This window comes from Coturnix japonica, chromosome 5 (assembly GCF_054131305.1).
Source record: "Coturnix japonica strain WE chromosome 5, WE-NBRP24, whole genome shotgun sequence".
Taxonomy (NCBI): Eukaryota; Metazoa; Chordata; class Aves; order Galliformes; family Phasianidae; genus Coturnix; species Coturnix japonica.
In genome coordinates, this window is record NC_140667.1 from 8,395,631 (window position 1) to 8,420,433 (window position 24,803).

A 24,803-nucleotide genomic window follows, 5' to 3' on the forward strand; every position below is an offset into this window, starting at 1 on the left:
GAGAAGACTTCAGGTCACTCGGGGTAATCCTTAAATATGGAGAAAGTAGAATTGGGCTACCATAAGCATCCTGAAGTATGCAGGATGAAAGAGATAGTCTTTCCTAAAAAGACTAGACAGAAATAATAGTCTTATGTGTTAGAATGTTGTGACATTAATCTACAGGAAGATAGATGCAGGTTAAACAATGGTAAAAAGCTTTCTTAACAGGATAATAAGATGCTTGTGTTTCTGTCTTTGGAGGTCTTTAAAAAGATGTTAGACAAACACCTGTCATGCACGATACAGGTACAGATATTCCTGTCTAGGGCAGGGGTACGGACCGGATTTCTTGGTGAGTTATTTTCTTTGCCTGTTTTTTGTGACTCTGTAGTGAGCCTGCTCTCGCTTATGCATGTTTGGATCAGTTCCATTCATCCAGCCTGAGACTCACATTCCAGGGTGGGACCTTGGGGGTGCTGGGGGGAAGCTTGGTGATCCTTCTTTGGTGAAGATTTCTCCTGTGGTCTTGATTTTTCTGATATGGGTGAGCAGTCTTCTTCCCTAATAGCACCTCTCTACTGGGCCAGTCCTTTCATCGTTGTGCTTTTCCTGTTAAAAATAGGAAAATCTGTTGAATTGCTGTTCTATTCTTAATGTTAGTATTATGTTAATGCAGAGCATCTAAATGACTTTAACAAGTGGTGTTAATCTGGCGTTTATATGTGGTTTAACCACACTGATGTTTTAATTAATTGACAAAAATGATACGAAGTGCTCTGTCAAACTAGAAAAGAGAACTCATAGGGATAGATGCAAAGCTTTGCAGGATTAACCTTGTTCCTTCCATGTTCATTTGTACACATTTCTATGATTTTTTCAGTTTTTTGATGAAGTGGATTGGCTTTCTTGTGGCAGGGATGGAGTGAGCACATTTCCTGTGGTGGTCCAGCTTTACAGAGTGCCCCTTTATGAAAGGGTGCAAACTTGTCTAATCTCAGTTGGTTTGTATTAGGCAATACAGCAACTTAATCTTCTCCCGATTGCTTCTCTTCGTGTCTTAAGATATCACAATGTGACTGCATTATCTGAGCACCCAATGTCTTTGATACAATGAAAGCAGTATCAGAAGCACATACCGAACCCTTATGCTTTCCCTCTTCATGTTGTGAAGAAGCTATTAGGTTCACCTTATCCCAGGTGGATGCTGCAGGACAGGGTAGTCAGTGTGAAAGCACAGCTTCTCTGTTGTGTAAGCCACATTGTTAGCATCTGCTTTGTCCTGCACTTGCCAAGTTGGCCTGTACAATGCAAAGAGCAAATGTGTTGAACAACCAGCTAGTACAAGGTGAGAGTGTGAAATCACAGAGCAGAGTCACTGCCTCTTTGAACATTAAAAACAATATAAAATTATATGGAAAAGTTGGTGGCCATGCCCTGTGGCTGGGGGTGGTTTGAACTTGACAATCCTCGGGGTCCCTTCTAACTGCCATGGTTTTGTAATGTTGCTGTCAATATTCCACATCATAACATCACGTGCAGTATGGATCATTGAAACATTCATGCTCCAGTTCTGTGGAATAACAATGTCCCGAATACTCGGTTTTCTTCTGAGAGCGGGTGTCCCAGAGGACTTAGCAGCCAGAAATAAGTCACGAGAGAAGGACATACATAATCTTGCTCCCAGGCTGCAGTTCTTGGACTCTTGGAGAGTGGGAAGCATTCCAGCCATGTCACCTAGAGTTCACAGTAAGGCTCTCGGGTTTTGGGGACTCCCTGTTTTGTTCGATTTACTAGCCTTAGTCATACTGTATTACATTGTGTTGTCTTGTATTCTGATATCATATTTAGTAAAATAAGTTTTCATCCTTGGATTGCTGCCACTGTTCTCTTTTTCTCATTCCCCTTTTCCCTTCCCTTTTGGGCTGGGGGGCCCTATGATGTGGCTCCCCCTGCCAAGAGCACAGGTAAATCTAGGTAACCCATGGCACCAACTCAGGTCATTCTGTGAAAGACAGTTCATTTTGGTGATGCTGGTTATTCTTTTTTAAACAGTGCTACAGCTGAGTATGAAGAGGGACATCTGGCCTCAGGAAATGATGGCTTCCAGTGGGGGTGGCTTGCTGCAGGTAAGGATCAGGTGAGGCTGTCGACTAAGCCTATCTGCTGGGCTAAATCATTGTCTTCAGAAGTAAGAGAGTGGAAGCTGGAGCTTTTCTTATTAGATTTACATTCACCCCTGCCAGGTGGAGTACATGTTGATGAATATTATGAAAAGTTTTGTTGTTTTTTCCCCCAGGTTCATGCTTAAGCTTCACAGTCTTGGAAGTCTGGAGCATAAACAGTGGGTGAACTGCAAGAGGACAGCATTGCAGCAGACAGCATAGAACAAAGCTGTAAGTGTTGCGGTAGCTGGTATCGGCATTGCGTCCTGTTCTCTGCAAGCCACAGTGTTGTGGGAAGCTGTGGAGGAAATGTTCAAATGTATTTTAAGAGAGGGGAGCAGGTATCTCCTAAAAGTGTATCTGAGCTGATTAAAATGGGCTCTTAAGAGTGGACATCTTCAGGAGGTGGCACTGATGTTCAGTGTAGCTGAATGGTGAGAAATAGGGGACCATATGTTATCTCTTATGTCTGAAAATAAGGAATACAAGTACTTGCAAGGCCTGGGTCCTATGTGGAAGGTTATTATAAATACACTGAAGAATATGCAAGCCTAGTGGCAGATCACTGCTGTGGTACAAGCTCTATCCAGACCTAGTGCTCAAGCGCAGTTAGAACTTGATTTCCTGTTACCAGGAGTTTCATACTCTGTTTGCTCATCAGCCTCACAAGTTAGGGCTGCTGTAGAAGCCCCAATTACTCCCCTGTCCTCTGCCTCTTCAGTGTCTCCGGCAAGTCCAGTGACAGCTAGTGAGGAAGATGCAGTGAAGGAGGCTGCAGGGTGTGCAGAGCAGCAAGAAGCTCCTGAGAGTGAAAGTGACTCAGATGATGGTGGGAATGAGAAAATGCTAGAGGAAGATATTAAAACATTAACTGAGAAGCTGCAAGACTTAGAACTATGTATGAAGGAGGCATCGGTCTCTGAGTGTTTCACTAGTGTCTTTACAGCCCCTGCCTATGCCGCTTCCTCCCTGCGTAGCAGTCCTCTACCTTCGCGCTGGTCTGCGGATATTAGAGATGTGATATTGGTAGGACAGTGGCAAGCTGTGTTTTGGCTCAATCAGCTGGAAGCTGCTCGGTGGGAAGTGCGTGACTGGAAATTGTTACAACAGGCTCTTAAGACTGTGACTGGCTATGGGATAATATCTCAAGCTTCTAAGCAAATCATTCAATGTATTTTCACTGAGGATGTTCAAATGCCACTAGATGCTTGTTATCTTGAGCGGTTGTTACTAACGCCATCAGAATACTTGTTTGGTCAGGAATGGAAGGAAGGGCTTTAAACAAATCAGTCAAGGAGGGGACCCTCGCCGCTGCTCCTCGGTGCCGGAAACGGGCCCTGCCAGGATTCGATCCGCGGTGCCGATCTCCCCCCAGGCAGGGGAGAAGGGAAATCGCACCCCCTCCCTTCGCTCCGGCCCCGACGTCAGCTGCGCCCTCCGCTGCCGCTCCGGCCCCGTCGCTGCCGATGCCGCTGCCGCCTTCCACCCCGCCCACGTCGTTTGCCCCGACGCTGTCTCTCCCCGCCCCGCCTGCATCGCCTGTTGCTGCGTCCCTGCAGCCTGCTCATAACTTTGCTAAAGACAAGGATGGACCGGCAGCTCGAACTTTCCTCCAAAAATGGGGGGTTAAACATACTACAGGCATTGCTCAATCTCCCACTGGACAAGCTATCGCTGAGCGCATTTATCAAACATTGAAATCCATTCTTGTAATTATTAAACAGAAAAGGGGGAATAGGGAAGATGCACCATGAGAAAAAATATGTAAGGCTTTGCTTGTGCTGTGTTTTTTGAATCGTGATCATACAGATAAAGCTCATGTAGTTTGTTATTTAGGAGCCTCCCCAGTGCTCAAGGAATGGCCTATGGTTAATGTTTGGAATATGGGCACAGGGCTTAGTGGTAGGGGACTGTCCCAGACAACTTGGGGTTGTGAATATACTCATATTTCCACAGGGACTGGCCCTACGTGGGTTCTCATCTTGTGGCAGAAAATAGCATCCAGCCTTTATAGTAACTGGAATGACGTGTTTCTTACCGAGTGGTATTGCTTTGCAACTTGCTGTGTTATAGATAATATTAGTAATGGTTTGACATAGCGTGTGAATTTTCTGTGTTACCAATGCTTTCACAAGAATTAGAGTTTTAGGCATAATCCAGGTTGTTGTGTGCTTCTTCTATTTTAGTAACAGTTCAAATGTGTACTGCATCAAGAATTACTACCTACAGATGATTTTTGTAACATTAGTAAATCAACAAGAAAACATTTACCAATTAAATAAAAAAGGGAGCTAAGGATAAAGCAGGTAATAATGGGAGTAAGTGACTATAGGTGTAAATAACTTTCTGTGAGTAGTTTTTTTTTTTACAGTTATCTAATATAGTGGTTTGTTTTATTTTGTGAGCAGGTGTTCCACTTGGGCTCTGTATCATGCACGGGCCATGCAGATGTGGAATCCAAGTGGGGGGAAAAAAATCCCTGCAGTCCTTGACAAGAATAAAAACTGGAGAGGATCAGTGATGGCTGAGAAAGGCCAAGTGCACTTTGAAGCAGGGGATGCCCTGCTGCCACTGCCTATCGCATCCACCATTGTCATGTTCCTTCTCTCTCCTTTTGGTGGTTTGCTAAAATAAATGCCTGTATGAGTGTGTGTGTGTATGTATATATATACTTTAAAAATTATGACCTTACATGTAACCTTATGTTTAGTGTGTTATCAATCAAGGCTCTGATTCAGTGAGGATGTTTATGTTATTAAGATAACTATTGCTATTATTTTATAGTGTGGTAATTTCTTGCTAATAAACAAAAAAAGGGGGAGTTATAAGGAAGGATGAAAAGCTAAAAAAGGAAACTTGTGAATGTAGGTTAGTTTTTAAGAAACTATTTGGATCATTCATACCTGAGTCCAAACAAGGACCCAGCTGTAATAAGAGTGCTGGAAGGAAACTCATGCTGCATAGAAGCTGAACTGAAGATCACGCTGGAAGAAGTGCTTCACTGAAGAAAGCAATCCTGTGTGCAGACATGCTTTTCTGTGGAGGAAAGAATGGGTCCAAGATGGAATGTATTTGGAGGTCTTTTTAGAGGTTTTGTGGGATGGATTCAGAATCTGCTAAAATTAGGGTTAGTTTCATTTTGTTCCTCTGTGTTTTTGTTTCTGTTCCATTTCTGTTGCAGTGTATACAAAAAATGATACAGGATACTATGAACTGTGCATTTTCTATTAATAAAGAAGGGGGAGACATGGGCAAGTAACTGTAAGCAAAGAGTTTATCAGATTCTTTAGCAAACCTTATTACTGTGAAAACCTGGAAGACCAGACTGTGAGACAAAGAGCAAGCAATGTCTGTTTGCTTCTAAGAGTGGACAGGAGGTTCCACTGATATGTTTTGTTAATCATGTTGCTCTTAAGAAACCTTTCATCCTTTATCACTGTTGGTTGGGAGAAGCTGGGGCCAATTAACTGGTTAGAGAAACTGTTAGAGGAACAGGAATGTCTTGTTTGTTAGTAAATGGTATATAAGGCTTATGTTAAATACAATAAAGGCACACGGTTCTGATGCTGCAAGAAACTAAGAGGGCTCTCTAACTCAACTGAGCACTGACAAATTTTAAACTGAAAGATGGTAGCTGGAGAGTGCATATAATAAAGAAGTTTTAATGATTAGTATGGTGATATAGTGGATCAGGCTGCCCAGAAAAGCAGTGGGTTGCATTTTTATTGAAAGTGTTTGAAGCTGGTTTTAACAGGATGACTCCATCTAGTGAAAAATGTGCCTGCCCATGTCAGGGAATTGGACTGCATAATCATAAAGGGTCCCTCCTACCCAAACAATTCTATGCTAATATCCTAGTGATAGAATATATTTAGATAGCTATAAATACATCATTAAATCACACTAAAAAAAGTAGCATTTTTAAGTTACTTTCAGGTGTATTTTTATCAATAGAAGTAATAAGGGAGTCTGCAAAAATATACATCTATTTTCAATATCAGAAAGACTTGTATTAGATATGTCTCTCTTTTTCACACGCTCAGCTGTGTATTTTGCCGGTATTTGCAGATGACTCATTTACTTAGCATAATCAGAAGAGAATGGAAGGGTAGGAATACATTCCCCTTTAAGAGCTTGTACAAAAAAGATGTAAATTCTGAAAAAAGTTGTAATCAAGATATAGTTTCCTGGCTTTATTTCCTTAAATATAAACAGTTGTGTTATGTGGCAAAATCGCACAAGTCTGATATCTACTTAACCTCTCTGCTTCTCAACATTGTCAAGCACGCATAGAAAATGAGTACTTAATGTTTAATTTCTTGCCATAAGGTCATGAGAACTTTGTATGATACTCTTAGTGAGCAGTTCTCCCAATCCAGCTTATGAATGTCCCAAACATAAAGAATATAGAGCATGTGGTCCTACTCGAGACACAATCTGCAAGTCAAGGTCAAGAATTCCTCCACCGTTACTTACATCTCATACAACTGTTCAGCAATATCTGAAGCGTATGTGGCTGAGAGAAATCAACCAACCTCCCATCACTTATTTATTAGCGCTGTTCTCTTGATTCTAAATATAGATGCCTGTACTTTTTATGTTGTTCAGCTAAACCAAATGCAAACACCGACAACTTTTAAATCTCAGAAGTACAAATGATTTGCACCTATATCTTTAGTTAATGGTTCTTCTTCTGTGTGCCCATGATATTAAAGGTTTTCCTCTGAACATTTTGTTTTGTGCGGTCCACATTATGAAACTTCAGTTAAACAAGTGGAAGGCTGTTTCTGTCCTAATGGTACAATACTGTTTGACTACGGTATGGATGTCTGTGTAAATACCTGTGGTGAATATTATTTCTTCAGCTGAGTACTTACTTTTTTCCTCTTTGTTTTGTTCTGATGCATACAGCATAGATCTGACCGTATGCGGTATTCATACAACATGTAGTGAAGATATCTACTGTTACGTGAGTAGTAATGGAAATTTATTTTGATATTTTCACAGGCTGTGTTGGTTTGGATATGATACCAAGAGAGGTATGCTGCCGTTTGCTTTTGTATTCTAAGGCAAGGTTGGGTAGGGGGAGAAGAAAGTTGTCCTAATTATGCGATCACTCACTTTTTCTTTTTTTTTTTTTAATGACAGTTTGGAGAAAAGTTAGTGGCAGACCGTCAGGACTGCATTTGCCTGGAAGGTGGAAGTGGCATCGTATGCGAACCTCACAGATGTCCCGAACAAAATAAGAGGACTCGTTCTGGGAAAGGCTTCTATGAAGTCACTGAAGTCAAGTCTGAAGATCCCTGCTTGCAGTGAGTTAATGCTTTTGTTTCTAGACTTTATTTATTCTTTAGGGACAGAAAGGAAAATAATTATTTAAGCATCAGAGACATGTAGTAGGGAGCCAAGAAATGTTTTCTTAAATCTGTGTGTCCAGTGTTAAATAAAATGTATTTTAATATTGCTGTGACACAACACATTTTCTGTTCCAGGGTTCAACATAACTGCACCTACAGTTCTTCAGCTTAGAATCAATTTTTTTTTTATTTTTTGTTTTTTTATTTGTTTCAAATAACAATCAGCTGGATAGCAGAGTTCTCTGTGGCTGTGTGGTTTTCATTATGCTACAGTTACCTACAATGCTGGAGACAAAGAGAGAATAGTGTAACATTTACTCATGATTTCATTCCAAAGAATTGTGATACTTTTCTTACACTTGGTAATTAGGTGCTAGAAAAAAGAACTGAATGCAGTTCCTCATCCAGTGTATAGTGCCTGGATTCACTAGGAAAAATGCATCCTCCATGTGCCCTTTGTTTCTTTGGGGAGGGTTTGGAATATTTCCCAGCAAGGAAATGTTGCTTAAATGGGGACTCTGAGAAATACTTTTTCCTTTTCCTTCCTGTAATTTAATGTGCTTTACTTTTGTGGGGGTTTTTTTGTTGTTTGCTTGTTTGTTTTGTTTGTTTGTTTAATTTTTATTTTTATTTTTATTTTTATTTCCTCCTTTCCAGTATGCAACACAAGTTTGAGCACAACTAAACCCCCCAAGTTTACGCTGGGATTTGAAGTTTATTCTTATATTCCCGGTGATGAGTGCTGTCCCGTGTACCAGTGTGGTAAGTCCTTTGGAAATACATTTAAATGATTAGCTTTATATATAATGTAATTTAGTTTTAGATTTAATGAGACTGCATGCAGTACCCTAATGAAAGAAGTCAGATTCCATGAATCGGTTACTGCTAACTGTGGTTACTACTATTATGTTAATACAACTGTGAAATTAGAGTTCATGTTGCTCAAGTGTTTTTTGTGCTGGTAGGTGCCTGTAGAGACAGCTACAGAATTAACTGAGATAGCAGTCTCAGCTTTAACTGAGCAAAATGTCCTCGCTAATGTATCTAGAAGAAGACAGATTGATGATAATTGATACAGAGAACTTCTTGTTTCTGTTACATTGACATTCTCGGTTAGGAACTGAACTACCTATATTGGGTTAAATCTTCCTCCCTTGCTGCACGCTCAGTATTTGTTCTTGCACTTTATGTACACCACATCTGCTACCAGAAATGCAGAATAACCAAAGTATTTGAACGTGAGCATTGTTATTCGCTGTTGAAGAAATGATTGTGACTAGAGCAAAGACTTTTTTTCACCAGTGTAACTGCCTAACTCCTTTCTTATTAGCAGTTCCCAAGAAGGTTTGTGTACATTACAATGCTGAGTTCTTGGTAAGTGAATCTTTCATCAGTCTTCTAAAAATGCCTAAAAGGCCATTCGGCAGACTTAAACAGAAGTGCTATGAGGAAGTTTATCCAGTAGAAGCAATATTTTAGAAATCTTTGATTTTTTTTTCAGGGATTTATGAACTCAACACTGTTTAAATATTTTCTGAAAAGGTTTATGTGAGTAGAGAGTTGTTTTTAAATGTCAGTACCAGAGAGCGATTTGGTTTTAGGGTGAAGCGTTTATGCATTTTAGAAAGTCAGTCTGTGTTTACTGTCAGCTCTTCATTTCAAGTTTAATGCATTCAGAAATGAAAAGATTTGTAAAGAAGGAATATTCTGAGCAGATGTAGATTCCTAGTAATTTCTTTAAGGTCTAGTAAATATTTACTTACGTATGTTTATATGACTCCTTTGCTTTTAATATCCGAATTTATCTTTGTTATGTAGGACTTCAATCAAGACATGTGAAGTTTAATTCAGTATTATTTGTCTTCATAAATAGCTAGACAAATATATATTTCCAGTTATGTTCACAGTGGATTCTTATTCCATTGCTTGGTTTTGAGGTTTTTGGGGAATTAAAAAATGTCTGTCACATGTCATATCTCATTAATATGTGGACCTTTGTTTCTTTAAATTGATAGCCTAATTCCTCAGTTTTCATTGATAAGTGTCACGATCACTTTTGCACTCACTAAGTTAACTCCAGCACTCAACTGAATGTCATCTCCTGTCAACATATTCCATGCAAAGCATATTGTGAACCAGTAAGTGACTAATGTTAAACTACAGAACTAGCAAACAAATATAATACCCATGTCCATGACAGATGCTATGGTCAATGAGTTACATATGTTATGTATGGGGGCAGAAAGCGAGAACCTGCTACGGTGTGGACACCAACTGTCCCTGAGCCGTCTATTTTGTGTAGTTTGATAGTATAACCAACAGTTCACCTCGGGAGGAGTAGCTAATAAATGTCTGTAGTAATGCATTTAATGGAATTATACTTAGTTTTTTGGCATGCTTACCACCATCTTTAGTTTATTCCATCTGTAGCCTGCTTTTTTTTTTTTTTTTTACTTCTTTTTGGAGTAGTGTAACCCATAAAAGCACCATTCTAGAGTATGCTTTGAGGCATAGCCAATTATTGGGTTAGTGTGTTTTCACTTATTTATCCACAATGCATCTATTGGTGCTGTCATTTTAATCTAATTTTAATATCTAGGAATAAGAACAGCAACATGTAGAGGGTGAGTGTTGTGGAAAATGAGTGCAGACTAAGTGTATTATACATACATCTCACAGTTCCAGTCTCATTCTGAATGTAAGTATGCTCTACATGTTTCCTCTCTACCAAACTGTGCATCTGAAATGTCAGCAACCTGAAGCAAAGCAATCTTCAGTATTTTGGTGTGAGGGAAGCATTAATGAAATCAATTTTTTTCTAGGCTTTTTCTGGAATGATAAGCCAGTAATATCATGGAAAAGTTTTTTTGTCATTTATTTAGTTACTTATATATTGATGATTATAAGCTTGAAATTTTCTCTGTTATTTAGTTTCTGTGTACTGAAGAATGTTAGAAACACCTGCACGTGAAACAATGTTATTGCCGTTATTTAGCTTTCCCTTTGTTTGTATTGTTAATGTGCTTTAAGTGCTCCGGACACTTTCTTTTTCGAGGCAAGCCCCACGAGATTCTCTCCGCTTGTGGCATACTGCAATGTACGTAAAATTTGTATTCAAAATTGCTCTTAAGCTAAAAATAATTGACTGAGAAACAATATGAGAGTCATTTTCAGAGGAGAGGAACATTCGTCTGAGTTTCCTTCACCTCTTCCTATCACATTTTATATTTCACTTGCAGCCCAGAGACTTCATAAACGATCCTTACAACAACTGCACCATTTATAGTTGTACACGTCTCAAGAACCAGCTTATCTCTTTCACATCTGAAATTACATGTTCTGCATTCAATGAGGAGAACTGCAAACCTGTAAGTAGAGATGGAAAGCGTACCTTCTAGGTAATGCATAAGTTGCTTCAATTTAGTTCAATCACCTAATAGAACAGTATCTCATTGACTCTGACGATTGTCTCCAAAGTTTCTCTGTCCCACTGGTGCAGATTTCTGCTTCACCTATGTGCAGACCTACGGAGCATATTAGTAAGATATCTGACAGAGAGTTCATTATTTTTCTGTCAACTCTCTCGTTAGCCAAAAAACTTATCAGAATTCAGATGAAAGTACTTGATGATTACTTTGTGAGAGGTCATGCCTAAAAAAGAACCACATTTTTTTGGATGTCACAGAAATATGAGCTGACCAGTCAGTAGGCAGTAGTGACACGTACCATACAAATAGAGAAAAGAAGTCTTTGAGAAATATTTAATTTTTCTTTTTTTTGGAGCGATGGTTTGATGGTTACTGTATACTTCCTTCCAAACTTCATCTGTATTTCCACAGTCCCAGGTAAAAATTGATGGATTTCAAGTCTGTTATAGACCTCAATGTTTGTTTACTCTGATAAGTGCTAAAGTTTTAACTAGTAATTTCTAGCATTGAAAAATTGCTCTCTTCTATTATTGACCTAAAAATGTCTTTAACACAGGAAAAGAAAATAATACTATTTTTCCTGTCTTTTTTTGTTCTTCTAGGGAACTGTTACATTCTTATCTAACGGTTGTTGCCAAACCTGTAAGTATGTCGCCGTACCTGAAATAACAGTACAGAAAATGAATTTGTTTCTTAAATCAGCCCATTCTATCATGCAGAGGCTGATATGTTTGTATTTAAATAGATGCACCCATGCTTATGTTTGTTACTCTCAGCATTCAGCGCCCAATCTGTCTGGGAGGGTTTAAACTGAAGCAGAAAGAGCTCTCAAGACAATTCTTTCAGAGCACTGGCAAAGCTGAGAGTACTGAACTTCAGGGACAAAATTGAGCTATTTCACTGAAAGTATTTTCTGATCTTTCCCTTCAGGTGTACATTTGGATAGGCCCACGCCACGCTCTGTCCATGAGAGAAGAGACTTCACTGTCTATAAGAACTGCTGTTCTCTGGAGAGAGTTGTCCTGACCAAATGTGAAGGAACCTGTAGAACTTTCTTACTGTAAGTAAACTGACCTGACGCTGAGATTTGAATTCTGCCACTGACCTTGTTTATGTAAAAGGAACAAAAAATTGATGGACTACAGAGTAGCAGAAGACTTAAAACTACCAGCTCCCAAACTCGTGCGCACAAAAACATTTAATCTCTGACTCAGAAATTGGTTCAGTTTAACACAAAGCAGAAAAGGGTAGTGTATTGCATTGGAATTAAGACAGCTATGGCAAGTTCTGTCTGTGTTAAGAGATGACTCGTCTTTCATTTATGTCAGAATGTCTTGGATAGAAGTCTCTGCAAGAGAATATGAATTTTTTCCTGTAACATGACTGAGACCCGAGAGCAACCTGTCTTGATGTTCATAAGCTGACAAGCTGCCTCTCAACAGTTAGCATATTAACTTATGCATTGACATATAAAATGAAATAGATACGTGTCTTTTAATGAAAGTTTCAAACATGCACAATTGTTATAAGGTAAATAAGTGAGAAAACAAATGCCTTAGGAGTAGAGTAGGTAGAGTGATTTCATTGTGTTATACCCTGAAAATCTACAAGAAAGTGGCTAGTGTGACACATGATATCGAGCTATTAGAGCACATTAGAATAATATAATTCTAAATCCCCATATTGTCACTTGCTGCCTGTTGCTGCATATTCCTTTGGGCACCTTACGTGAAAGAAAACCAGCCTTTACTCTGAGATTGAATCCCAGTTAACCATAGGGGTTTATTAGCATTTTCAAATACCTCATAGTCTTAGAGTCTTGCTGGAGCTGCCTGTGCCTGCAAGCATAAGAAAAAGATGGCTCTTGACGCAGTTTATGGGCCGATACTGACAGATTCTGCATGTTAGCATTGGTATTTAGGAAGGTGATGTACAGAGTGCTGCAAAAAAGTCCCTATTGTGAGATAGCAACAGAATGAGCTGCAGGTTCTTGTTTCTGTTAACGCTGCTTGTTTCGGAATACACCATTGGATTCATCTGATAGAACTGTAGCTCTTGTAGCCGATAGGTCTGATGTTATTGTAAATGGCATTGTAGACACAAGGCTCTGTAGTTTTCTTTCTCAGCTCAGGGCTGCATTTGCCCTTAGTCGTTTGATCCGGCATGTTTAACACCTGTCTGTGCTGGGACGATGAGAGGAATATTAGGAAACTGAACTCCTAGAACTCACTGCATTTCTTCAATAGGACCTACACTTAATATTTTTTACTAGAAAAATATTTTTTTACAAGAAAAAACCATGGCACTGCAGGGTGTAATGGTCCCTCCTAGTAATGGGCAAACTCCTTCTAGTTACAGGAGTTAGAAGATCCTGTGTAAACAGTATCCCTGCAGATTTTGGTTTTGCCACTGCAGGGCAGTGTAAGGCTAGGAATATAAAGTGACTTCAGAGGCAGTAAAAAGCCTGCTGCCTACAACAGGGAGTTTGTATTTTATCAGGTGAAGAGTTTTACTTCTGAAAATAGCAGATGCTGATATTTCAACACTAGACTTGTACACTTTTAGTAAGCATTAAAATAAATTTTTCTGGTAGGAATTTTTACATATGCACAACACGGTGATATATAAACCTGCATTATCAACAAAACAGCGTGTGACTTAGCTACCGCTGGCTGGAAACCTATATCTGAGAATGGCTGTTGTCCTATTTTCTCCTGCAGTAAATACCATTTTTCCTTAAGATGCTCTTTTGAAATTTTTCACTGAGAGGGCTTTGAGGCCCAGGCCCAGGCTGCCCAGAGAAGCTGTGGATGCCCCATCCCTGGAGGCGCTCACAGCCAGGCTGGATGGTTCCCTGGGCAGCCTGATCTGGTGATCAGCAACCGTGCCTATGCAGGGAGTTGGTACTGGGTGATCTTTGAGGTCCCTTCCAACACAAGCCATTTTGGCATTCTATGACTGTGATTTTTAATTCCTTGAACTATTACAGTTTTTCTAAATGAGTCACAATCAGAAGAAATAGCCTCTCTTCTTTCCTCCCTGATACATTTTGTAGAGCAAGAGTAAGTGCTTTTAGTTCTCCATAGATAATGTTCAGTGAAATATCAGTGTGTGATCGATCTAATACTGAATTTGTATTACAGTCAACCTATCCGGAAGTTCTGCTGCCAAATCTTGTGTCACCAATTGCACACCTCACCCAGCTTCCCATTTACATAGTAACCAGCAAGGTGGCTAACAATAAAGAAAAGCTCAGCTAATGTCAAATACGGGTAAAGCTATGTGAAGTAAATTAGTTATGCATATGCCAAATACCAGGAAATAGACTTACCGCAAACTTTGTGCATAACATTTCAGTAGATGTTAGGTGTTTTAAAGAGATTTGATCCCTTTAACAGATTTTTAAAATATACACCTGTTTTTAAAGTTTACTATCCCCTTTACTACCTGCCGTTGTCGGAGGAAACGTAGCACTTCCATCAGAAGGATGCTCTGGTCACTTAATAGATGAGAAATGAATGTTAAGTGTTAATAATAAAGCAATAGAAAGAATGTTAAAGATTGAATCTGAAGTTAGCCATTGCTATATAGATTCCTTTTTTTTTTTTTTTTTTTTTTTTTGTTTCCTGTATCACAACATTTGTTCATGAATTGTCTGCCCTACTTTGAATATTTCAACAGATTCCTGAAGGTGGCTTGAAGAACTGCATATCCCAAATATCTCAATCTAGAAGCCAGTCTCTCTGATAGCTACGAGATATTTTGAGACTTCAGGTTATAAAGTGCCAAAGGGAATGAGAAGCAGGGGGTCTGGCAGGTGACTGCGTCTAAGTCAGATAACAGACTAATGCCAGGAAATGAAGCGCTGGAAATCACTGCCGACGGTGACTGGAGTTTCTCACCGTGTCGTCGAACGTGTGAGAAATAGCACAGGTCAGCAAAGTGACAAGGGACTATCGCATCAAGGATGGACGTGTACGATCTGCTCACCGCTGTCCAGTAGCGCACCGCTGTGCTGCGCAGCGCTCGTATGCCACTCCGGTGACTTTCCAGTGAAGAGCAAATAATATATTTAATGTGTTAATTATATTGCCTGCATAATTTACAGATATTTATATAATGAAATAATACGATATATATATATGTATGTATATGTATGTATATATGTATGTATATATGAAGACAGGTTTTAATTACAACTGCAATGTATTTTGTTTTTGTATTGTACTGACAACTTCAGCTCTACTGAGGTGTAACAAGCGTGATGCCTCGTCAACATTACCCCATCTCGCCTTCCTTGCAATTGGATCATTTACACTGAATTCTCATCCTTTTTCTGTTTTATTGTTGTTTTTTTTTTTTTTTGTTAGTTTGTTTTGTTGGTTTGTCGTGATTCTGTTCTTTTTTTAATGTAGTTTTGTGTGTGTGTGTAAATTTTATATTTTCTGAAGTTAAGGTTGTTTTTGTATAAACATTTAAACTTTAAGAAGGAATAAAAGAAAAGCTAATTTTGGTTCTCAAACTGTCTCTTCTAAAACATGCTGTAGAAAGAAATTTGTGTTAAATAAATCAGTTAGCTGTTAAATGCAAACGCGTGTCTGTTTTCATGGGGAGGGGAGAAAGCCCTGCTGAAAACGTATCTGAAATCCCAGTCGCTGAGAGCATCCTGTGTTTGCAAACCGTTTCCCGTTTTCCTGTGTCGGGATGAAGTTTGGGCACTACCGAATCAGCACGAGTCCCGTTTTACTGACATTGTCAGTTTCTGGGGGGAAATACACGCACGCCCTGCGTGGCGGCTGTGGAACAAAGATGCCGATTCCGTACCGCTGGTATATTCACTTGTTCCGCACAAGCAGCATCGGCCATCACACTGACTTCAGGCTGTAGCTTTTTTCCTGCTTAATTGTTTCATAAGTACAGATCTAGAGAACTCAAAACGTTACGGTATTGCTTAAGCTTCATGCAGATGTAAGTGATATTTTACTATAATATGCCCCAAACTGTCTTTCCTAAGCTCCGAGTAAGAAATAAATTACACAGCAGCTCTGGAAGACCACTCTATCAGCACATCTGTGACGTGAGGGAGCAGTTATCTCAGTATCTCACGTGCCTCACCATAGCGTTCTTTTGGCTACGGCATAACACTTGATCCAAGCATTCCTAAAGAAGTGGGCGGAAACAAATTAAAAAGACGAGGTAGTGAGAGAGAAACTTTGCCGGAGCGAGAGTGCGCGGCCCCGGCCAGGGAGGTTGTGGATGCCCCGTCCTTGGAGGTGTTCAAGACCAGGTTGGACGGGGCCCTGGGCAACCTGATCTAGTAAAGGTGTATGTTTGGTGGCCCTGCCAGGCAGGGGGTTGGAACTACATGATCCTTCTCAGCCGAGTTCACAAAGCGCGGATCGCTCAAGCCGGGCGGGGCGCGGAAGCCGTACGCCTGCGCCCACTTCGTCCACCTCCGCCGAGCACCCCCGTTCGCTCAGGCCGTTCGTTTAGAGCTGTGACAGAGCGCTCTGACGGCACTGCTTTATACAGTATATTAACTCACAAGTCCCACCCTGAAACGTAGCCGAGCAGACGGCCGGTTTGATCTAAGTAACAGGTAGTTCGGCAATAGCTTTGCAACGTATGGCGCGCCCTCAGCGGGATCCGACGTAAAATATACGTGTGACAGCATGCAATAAAAACATTCACAGTTCTACCGTCGTAAGAACTGAAAATGAGCGGAGTCCAACTTTCAGGAGTTTAAATTAAAAACGAAATGTCACGGAAAGTGAATTTGATGACAGAAGTCTGTACAGAGTCCATGTGTCTTTAACTGGAGATAGCTGACATGTCACCACAAGCATTGCAGTTGGTGTTTGTGACACACGAGCGTAATCCCAAGCGACACCGTACGGAACAGCTGGCAAAGCTGCGCTTCAGATTGTACCTGACAGGAATTTTCTCCGGCACATCACCGACCCACCGGGGAATCCGTCACATCCCCGCTCCCATGTTTCCACTGCTGCCTTCAGCCACATTTTCTGTGTCAGATACCAAGTATTTACTGTTTCAACAAATCTTTGTTTATTTTCTTTTTTCTTTTTCTTTTTAAAGTGCAATTCGGATCCTTAGATCAGATCTGTAGCGCACGTGTCGAGCTGTCAAGGCCCCCGGCCGGCGCTAACGAGGAAACTACCGCCAGGTGCCGCGGGGCCGCGGCCGCCCGGGCTCAGCTGCGCCTCGTTGGCGGCCGGGGGCGGGTTCCGGCCCGAGCGGCTCTTAAGCTCCTCCCGAGGCCGCAGGGAGCCATCAGACGGCTCCGGGATCTCATGGAGTGCGGACGTCGGCGTGGGCTCCGCTCCTTCGTCAGGTTTGGGCTCTGCTGGGGCTGCGGAGCACCGCGATGGGCTGCTTTTGAAACGGGTCCTTGGGTTTGGGATTTGTCTTGTAACGTTCTCTTTGTGTTTATGCCGTTTTGTTTCAGGTTGCAGTGGGACGTTTCCCGGTGAAGATGAACCCGATCCGGTGAGTCGTTCAGGTAGGAACGGGACCGCGGACCCACCGAGCTCCGGGGAGCCGTTCGGGGCCGTCCGCCCGCAGCGGGAGGCCGCCGGGCTCTCCCCGCACTCCGTTCGGCTCCCTCGGCTTCTCGGAGCCGGGTTAAGGTCGCCCCGTTTTCGGAGCGGGCCGCCGCTCCGTTCTCCGAGTCGTGGCGGGGTCCCGGGGCGCTTTCAGCCCCCTCCGGGCTTTTTATCGAGGGCTTCGGGTTCTCTCGATGTCAGCGGTAGGAGCGAGCGAGACGGGGCCGTATTGTTCCAGCCTCGGGGAGGCTTGGAAGGCGAGGGTGCAGCAACGCAAAGCGCTGCTGAAACAAGTTTTCTTCTCTTTCAGGCCGAGCTTCTCGTCAGCCCGAAGCGGCGAGCGCTCAGAAGCCGCTCGGTAAGCTCTTTGTTCTGGGCTCTCTTGTCAGGCCGCCTTTCGGCCTTTTTAGTTTCACCCCCTGCCCTTTATTTGTAACTTGAGGAGCGCGATCTCTTTCCCATCAGGGAGACGCGGCGGCACGGCTCGCACGACCGGACCGCCGTGTTCTTTTCCGGAACTCCTTGAGCTCTGCCTGAGGATGAAGGAAGAAGTAGGGGAGCCCCGGGGCGCCTCACCCCAGTCGAGGCGCTGCCGGAGCTCGTATTCCCGGTGTAGGAAGGGCTCGCGGGCGATACGGTGAAGTTTGGGATTAGACCGGGAAGACGCAAGGCAGTAAGTATCTTCTATTGGAGCACCACATCCAAAGGGCTTCCGAACAGATCCCAGGGCGTGGAGTCAACCACCTCCCTTGGGAGCCTATTCCAGCGTTCAACTGTCCTTTGTGTAAAGTTGCGGTTTTTGTCTTCCAGCCTAAAGGTACCTCGTGGCAAGCGGAGGTCTTTTTTTGGGAGGTCTTTTTTTGTCATCTCGTCACCAGTGAGAAGAGACTAGTCAGTAGCCCTGCCCTCACGGTAAGCACCTCAGAGATAGCAGAAGAGAGCAATAAAGTATCCCCTTAGCGTCTTTTACCCTGGATCGTAATGGGCTAAGCCCAGGCGTGCCGAGGAAGCCGGCAGAAGCGAGTATCGAAGAGCTTCGTGTTCCGTTGTTTTCGGTCTTTGTTCCAGGCCAGGCGGGCGAGGACGGAAGGACAGCGCGAGTGAGAGCAGCCTTGAGGGAGGGCGAGAAGGACAGGCGGCGTGACAGCGGCCGGTAGGCGTCCCCTTCCTTTGGCGGCACGGTGTCGGGACAGCACGTTCCGGATGTCACGTTTTGCTGCTTTTATGACAGGCTGAGCGCTGCAGCGGAGCATTCGGCAGCGAGGACGAGCGAGCCCCGCGGCCCGGCTGTGGCAGCATCCCCTCAGCAGCAGTTTGAGGAGCAGAGTCGGCACGGTCTGGATGCGTCTGCGTGGAGTCAGGTGGGTGTCTTTGAGTAGTTCGGGGTGTGTTGCCTTTGGCTGTCAGGGGATTATGTGGTTTGGTTTTGTTTGGTTTTTTTTTTTTTTTTTGGAGCGTGATGGTTTGGCTTTAAGTTGGTTTTATTTTAAGTTTGTGTAGTTGGTTTCTGTAGTTGGTTTTTTAGTAACTTGTTGGTTTTTCGTAGTTGGTTTCTTAAAGCTCTTTTTTGTGGTTTTTCTTAGTTTTTGAGTAAGTTGTTGGTTTTTAGTAGTTGGTTTTTTAGTAATTTGTTGGTTTTTGTTAGCAATTGGTTTTCTGTAGTAGGTTTTTTTTTAGTAAGTTTGTTTTGTAGTTTTGGTTTTTTAAATTAAGTTCTTGGTGTTTTTGTAGTTGGTTTTTGGTTCTTGGTGTTTTTTGTAGTTGGTTTTTGGTTCTTGGTGTTTTTTGTAGTTGGTTTTTGGTTCTTGGTGTTTTTTGTAGTTGGTTTTTGGTTCTTGGTGTTTTTTGTAGTTGGTTTTTGGTTCTTGGTGTTTTTTGTAGTTGGTTTTTGGTTCTTGGTGTTTTTTGTAGTTGGTTTTTGGTTCTTGGTGTTTTTGTAGTTGGTTTTTGGTTCTTGGTGTTTTTGTAGTTGGTTTTTTTTGTGGTTTTTCTTAGTAAGTTGTTGGGTTTTTTGGTTTTTTTAGTAACTTGGTTTTTCTTAGGTTTTTGTAGTTTTTCTTGGTTTTTTTTGTGACTTTGTAGTTTGTTTTTTTATAAAGTTGTTTAAGTTTTTTTTATATTTTTATTTTCTAAGTTTTTCTTTTTGCTGGGGGAGAACACAACTCAGGCTGAGTCTAGACTCAGCCTGAGTTGTGTTCTCCCCCTTGTAATGGTGCTGGAGGACGGATTTTGCACTATCTCTAAAGAGATATATTTTTTTTTTTGGCGGGAGGGTGGGCATGTCAGTGGCATTTTTTTGGGGGCCCCGCTTGGGGGCCCCTCCCCTTGCCCCCTTGGGGCCCCTCCCTCCACCCTCCCCTTGCCCCCTTGGGGCCCCTCCCTCCACCCTCCCCTTGCCCCCTTGGGGCCCCTCCCTCCACCCTCCCCTTGCCCCCTTGGGGCCCCTCCCTCCACCCTCCCCCTTAGCCCTCCCTCGGCCCTCCCCTGCCCCCTTAGGCCCTCCCTCGGCCCTCCCTTGCCCCCTCTGGGACTCCCTCCGCCCCCCTGAGTGTGGTGGGAGGCTAAGTCCCCCTGTTCCCCTTGGGGCTCCCCCTGAGTGGGACTGTGATGGGGTGGCCCCTCCATGGTGAAGGGGTCTTCTGTGGGACTTGGAGTGGCTCCTGGGTGGTGATGACTCCTTGGTGGTGGTGGTCTTGGTCCTGCAGGAATGAGCTCGAGAGAGAAGCTGGGTTCTGTATCCTGCTGAAGAAGATGACTTTATTACAAGCATCAGGTAAGATGTCTTTGGAATGGCTCTGGCCTTATACCTTAGGGGGTACAGGGAATTTCCTGGTTACTAAGGTTTGGGGAAGTGGCTGGAGGTGAGCTAGACTGAGCTGCTTGCCACATATGTTAGTCCTGTGTGTGCTATGGGTGGTTTTCAGTATCAACACTCTAAGTAAGCTGAGTGATTATGAAGGAGGGAAGCTGCTATTATGCTCTCTAGGGCTTTATTGTCATTTCCTCTTGGCAAGAAAAAATATAACCAAATGGGGAAATAAATGGAAATGCTGGTGAAAGCTGTTCTGAGAGCTCTCTGAGGACAACTGATTTATACATATATAAAAAATTAAGCTATCTCTTTGGGCAGATACAGTACACTCTACTTGGTATGTAAGAGTGTGCCCCCTGTACAATGTGCTGAATTGCTAGATGGGGGACTTAAAAAGATCTGGATTTAAATAGTGAAAAGCTAGCTCTCCCTCAATAGCTTGTCTCCTGCTTCATCTTCTTACTAGAGCAAAACTGTAAAGGATGCCTTCAGGATAAAATTCTATTATTATTTCAATGCCTACCTCTAAAATACTGGTAACTAAGCTGATTTCTGTGGTTTGATAAGTGAGTGATAATTCCTTTTTGCAGGATTATTGGCTCCTGAAGGCTCTTTGGTGGGATTATTTCTGATGTGAGCGCTACTGTTCTGCGTTGCCTGTGGGATCTGAGATGCCTGAGACTATCTGCCCTGTAGGGGAAGGACTAGGCTTAGCTCGCTTGAGGGTTTGTCGTGGAGTGGATACCTGTCTGTCTCTAACTTAAAACAGTAATTCCTTACATACCTCACAAAGATGTGGGTGTGCGGTCTCTTTCTGTGCGCTGGCCTTGCTTGTTTGCTGCTGAAGGTTTCCATCTTGGGGAATGTGAAGAGGAAGAGGGATGATCCCTGAAGTGATTGGCTCTTTGGCACTGCATGCTCTGTAAAAGACAAAGTGAGACTTCAATCAATAACAAATATTTTTACGGCATAGATATTGTGCATCAGACTTGCTTTGTGCAGAGTGTAATGGCTGACTGTGTTGCCAGTGTTTGTGTTGTAGCTGTATTTCCAGATAGAATTGTTTCTTGAGCTCAGGTATGGCTCAGTGACTGCCCTGTTTTAAAATAAATAAAGAGAAAAACCCTGGTTGTTTTTTTTTTTTGTTTAACAAAGGAGCTCACTGAGAACAATCTCTGCTTTCTCACTAGGTAAACTGAGCTAGTGCTTCAATGCGTGACCCTTTAAGTCCAACATTGAAGTTAGTGCCTGTGAACCTTTGTCACATGCTGAGAGTTAACTTTAACTATACAAACTTAACTATAGAAATGCATTATGCTCTGCATTTTGCTCTTTAACAAAAGTAAGAGAACTGCACTGTGGTTCCGCCATACATGAATATACTACACAAAAGCATTTCTATCTCTATGTGAGTATGTAATTAATAATTGGTTTCACTTCCAATTAGTTAAGGATCTATTGGTGCTGCCACTAAAGTGAAACTTGTGGGTAATTCAAGGGAGAAATTTAAGGAAGCAGCATCATATGTAACTCAAACGCTAGTGACTAAACTGCAGCACAGTTCTGATGAGTTACAGGGTAATTTTACTCACTAATTCCTTATTATGGTGGTAGGCAATTGTGGTGTTGCTCTCTGAGATAAACAGAATGGGGTGCTATTTTAAATAGGGATGTCTAAAAAGTATATTACTGAGAGAAACTTTATGGATAAACAAATCCACTAATTAAATGTCTTTTTGTTTATAGAATCAGAAAGCCAACCTGGTTGGAATGGACATGCGACTCCTACTTCTATGTGAGATTGCCCTGACTTCAACTGTTCAAGATGAGAGCTGCATCGAAGCGCTTTGTGAAGTGGGTCAGCCCTGGGCTGTGACTGCTGCCTCGAGGAAGCCTGTTCTGATATCTCAACCTTCCTTAGAGTGAGTTTTTTTTTCATCTTCAGCCTGTGCTTCTTTTGACCTAACAAGCAGAAAAGCTGCCTGGGAAAAGAAGCTGACCACACCTTGCAAATGCTCCCTTTCAGCTAAGTTGAATGGAATGAGTTTGTGCCCTTCTTTGGATGCTGCCTCAGAGCATTATTGTTGTCTTTTAATTATGTTCTGTTAATATAACAGCCATTTATTGACTTAATGTATTAGACAGCTGAAGTTAATGGATGTATTGTTCTAATAGCGAAATGGAATAAAGCCTGTTGAATTACCCTGAACTTGGTCAGTTTTACAATCTGTATCATTTCACTGATCACATTTTCTACGTACTGACATTATTATTATGCATAATGGCTGAACAACAACTTTGGGTTGCAGCTATACAAGCCTAAAACTGCAAAAAAAAAAAAAAAAAAAAAAAAACAACAAAAAAAAAACCCACTGAAACACCACCTCTCACACTCCTCTGTGGGGTCATAATATATTTCCTGAATGCCTGCATTCATAAGAGCTTCTGGTATTGAAACCAGTCCCTGCACTGTCTTCCCTTCCAAACAGAGCTACCTGCTCTCCCTACCCAGTCACTTTAATTAGAGGGCCAGACCGTATAATTGTATCCCTCAGCCAGCAAAGACAAAAAGGGACTTCCTTTCTCTTTTTTATTTTTATGGTAAATCAGAAACAAAAGCCCTCATCCCTTAGTTCTTGTGAGCTCAGTAAGAACAAATGGCATTAGACAGTGAGCAGCTTAAAAAATCTAACCTAACTTTTGTCCTATAATTGTATATGTGGAGTAATAAACCTTCACCAGACAGCGAGAAAAAAAAAACCTTTTCCACTCTCTATGCTCACCTGTGGTAATTACATCCACACTAATCTCCCTTCTATACCAATCTGGGTTACCACACAGAGAAGTAAAGCCTTTACCCCCATACCTATGCAATTAATGTCAAACTAAGGGGATTTTTTTTCTTTAAAATTAGAGAAAACAAAACATTACAAGGACAATAGGAGGTCTTAAACTACTTTACCTGCATTAGGCTTCCTCTGCAGTTTGTAGGTTCTTAAGGACTCGATGCACACACACACACACACACACAAAAAAAAACCAAAACCAAAAACAAACAGCAGAAGAAGGAGGAAAAAAAGTAAGGGGAGAGAAAGTAAGGGGAGAGCAATGCTTTGTAATTCATCTTTGTAACTGCACCGGTCTGCTGCAGAGAGCATGACCCTAGAAGAAGAATGCTCATCTGTCTGCAAAGATTATATAGGCACACACAGTAACTCTGCAGAGGAGGACTCTCCCAAAAGAGATCCTTCCTCGGTGGGGGTCAGCCTTTCAATGAGGCTTAAGAGAGGCGGAGCTGAATCCAGCTGAATTCAGCTTGGCTGAATCCTCTTCACCTGCGCCCCCGAGCCTGACCCCATCTCTTCTTCCAGGTGCTCTCTGGCTGGTTGGGGCCCTGACTCAGCAGTTCCCTTACAGTCGTGCAAATGTTACTGCTTACAGTATAAGCTATTTAGACTGAGACACACTGTCCTTTTTAATTTTATTAGATGCGCCCCAGACTTTCCAGGTCACCAGTCTCAAGACTTCTCAAAAAAGCACCATCAGTCACAGAGTGTTGTTTTATGTTTAGTCACACTAAAGCAATATGTTAACTTCTGTCAAGTCAGTTTGAAGGTGTATGTAATTTATTTTGTTCCTAGCTGAGGCATTAAAAAAAAACCTCTTCACAAATCTTCATTCAACAAGTCTTACTTTGGTTTTCTTGTCTTTTTTCTTTTTATTTTTATTTTTGGCTTATTTTGTATGTGTGTGTGTTTTGTTCTGGCTCTTTCACACCCCCCACCCCTTTTTTTATTTTTTTTAAATTTTTTTTTTAATAATAAACTTTTATGATTTTTATAAGATGTTGAAATTGTCTTGTTTGCAGACATCAGACAGAACTGCTTCCCTGAGGAAAGATAAATTGCTCATCCTTCTTGAACACTACAATAATGCAACAATAGTAATGTACAGCTGGAAATAGTACAAGAAAGGTGGAAAAAAATATAGCCAGAGATTATAGAAAAAAACTCACCAATTCAGAGGACTTTGGTCTAGATGGAAAATGTTGAAGCTCGTCACACAAACACCACGAAGGAGCCATCTCCAAAAGAGATGCTGCCTTAGTGCTGGTCAGCCCTTAAATGAAATCTAGGACAGGTGGAGTCGAGCTGAATTGCCTCCACCCACGTTCCCACAGCTGACCCGACAATTGCCTCGGGTGCTTAATCACAGGTTCGGTCTGTGATTACCAGTTTCCTATGCACTTCTCAATAAGTTTCCCCAGACATGAAATCCTATAAACTTGTCTAGCTTTGCAAAAGCACACAAGAATGGGTCGAACAAATTCTTAGCTAGAAAACCTATTTCACCAGTTGGCACTGCCTCTCCTAACAAAAAAAGTTGAGGGAATCGGGTTAATTTATTTCAAAGGAAAAAAGGCCTCATTGCAGGCTTCTAGCACTTGCGAGGAGATTATAAACATGAGAGGGACTTGCCTTTTATGTGGTCTGTGTGTG

At 41.9% G+C, this 24,803-nt stretch overlaps 1 protein-coding gene and 2 long non-coding RNA genes across 3 annotated transcripts; all 3 read left to right on the forward strand.

Moving 5' to 3' along the window:
- Positions 1-952: 952 nt before the first annotated feature.
- On the forward strand, positions 953-2,395 carry LOC146760643 (uncharacterized). The gene is made up of 3 exons (XR_014946874.1): positions 953-1,327; positions 2,035-2,108; positions 2,279-2,395. It is a non-coding gene; the product is annotated as an uncharacterized LOC146760643 (long non-coding RNA).
- Positions 2,396-7,319: 4,924 nt separating this feature from the next.
- LOC146760644 (uncharacterized) lies at positions 7,320-10,864 on the forward strand. The gene is made up of 3 exons (XR_014946875.1): positions 7,320-7,456; positions 8,159-9,639; positions 10,741-10,864. It is a non-coding gene; the product is annotated as an uncharacterized LOC146760644 (long non-coding RNA).
- A 4,769-nt stretch (positions 10,865-15,633) lies between these two features.
- LOC146760645 (uncharacterized) lies at positions 15,634-22,513 on the forward strand. The gene is made up of 11 exons (XM_085547895.1): positions 15,634-15,758; positions 16,085-16,178; positions 17,044-17,281; positions 17,396-17,449; positions 17,803-17,850; positions 17,958-18,165; positions 18,303-18,645; positions 18,724-18,853; positions 20,198-20,265; positions 20,895-21,238; positions 22,051-22,513. Exons 1-6 carry the CDS (start codon positions 15,634-15,636, stop codon positions 18,131-18,133), a joined length of 735 nt encoding a protein of 244 aa, XP_085404021.1. The 3' UTR covers positions 18,134-18,165; positions 18,303-18,645; positions 18,724-18,853; positions 20,198-20,265; positions 20,895-21,238; positions 22,051-22,513.
- Positions 22,514-24,803: the final 2,290 nt, after the last annotated feature.

Bases quoted from the DNA above. Each gene is read 5' to 3' on its own strand.
- LOC146760645 (XM_085547895.1), top strand. From the start codon at position 15,634: ATGAAGTTTGGGCACTACCGAATCAGCACGAGTCCCGTTTTACTGACA. The intron at 15,759-16,084 runs GTATATTCACTT...ACTTGATCCAAG, and splicing joins ATGCCGATTCCGTACCGCTG to CATTCCTAAAGAAGTGGGCG. The intron at 16,179-17,043 runs GTTGTGGATGCC...TCGGATCCTTAG, and splicing joins GCGCGGCCCCGGCCAGGGAG to ATCAGATCTGTAGCGCACGT.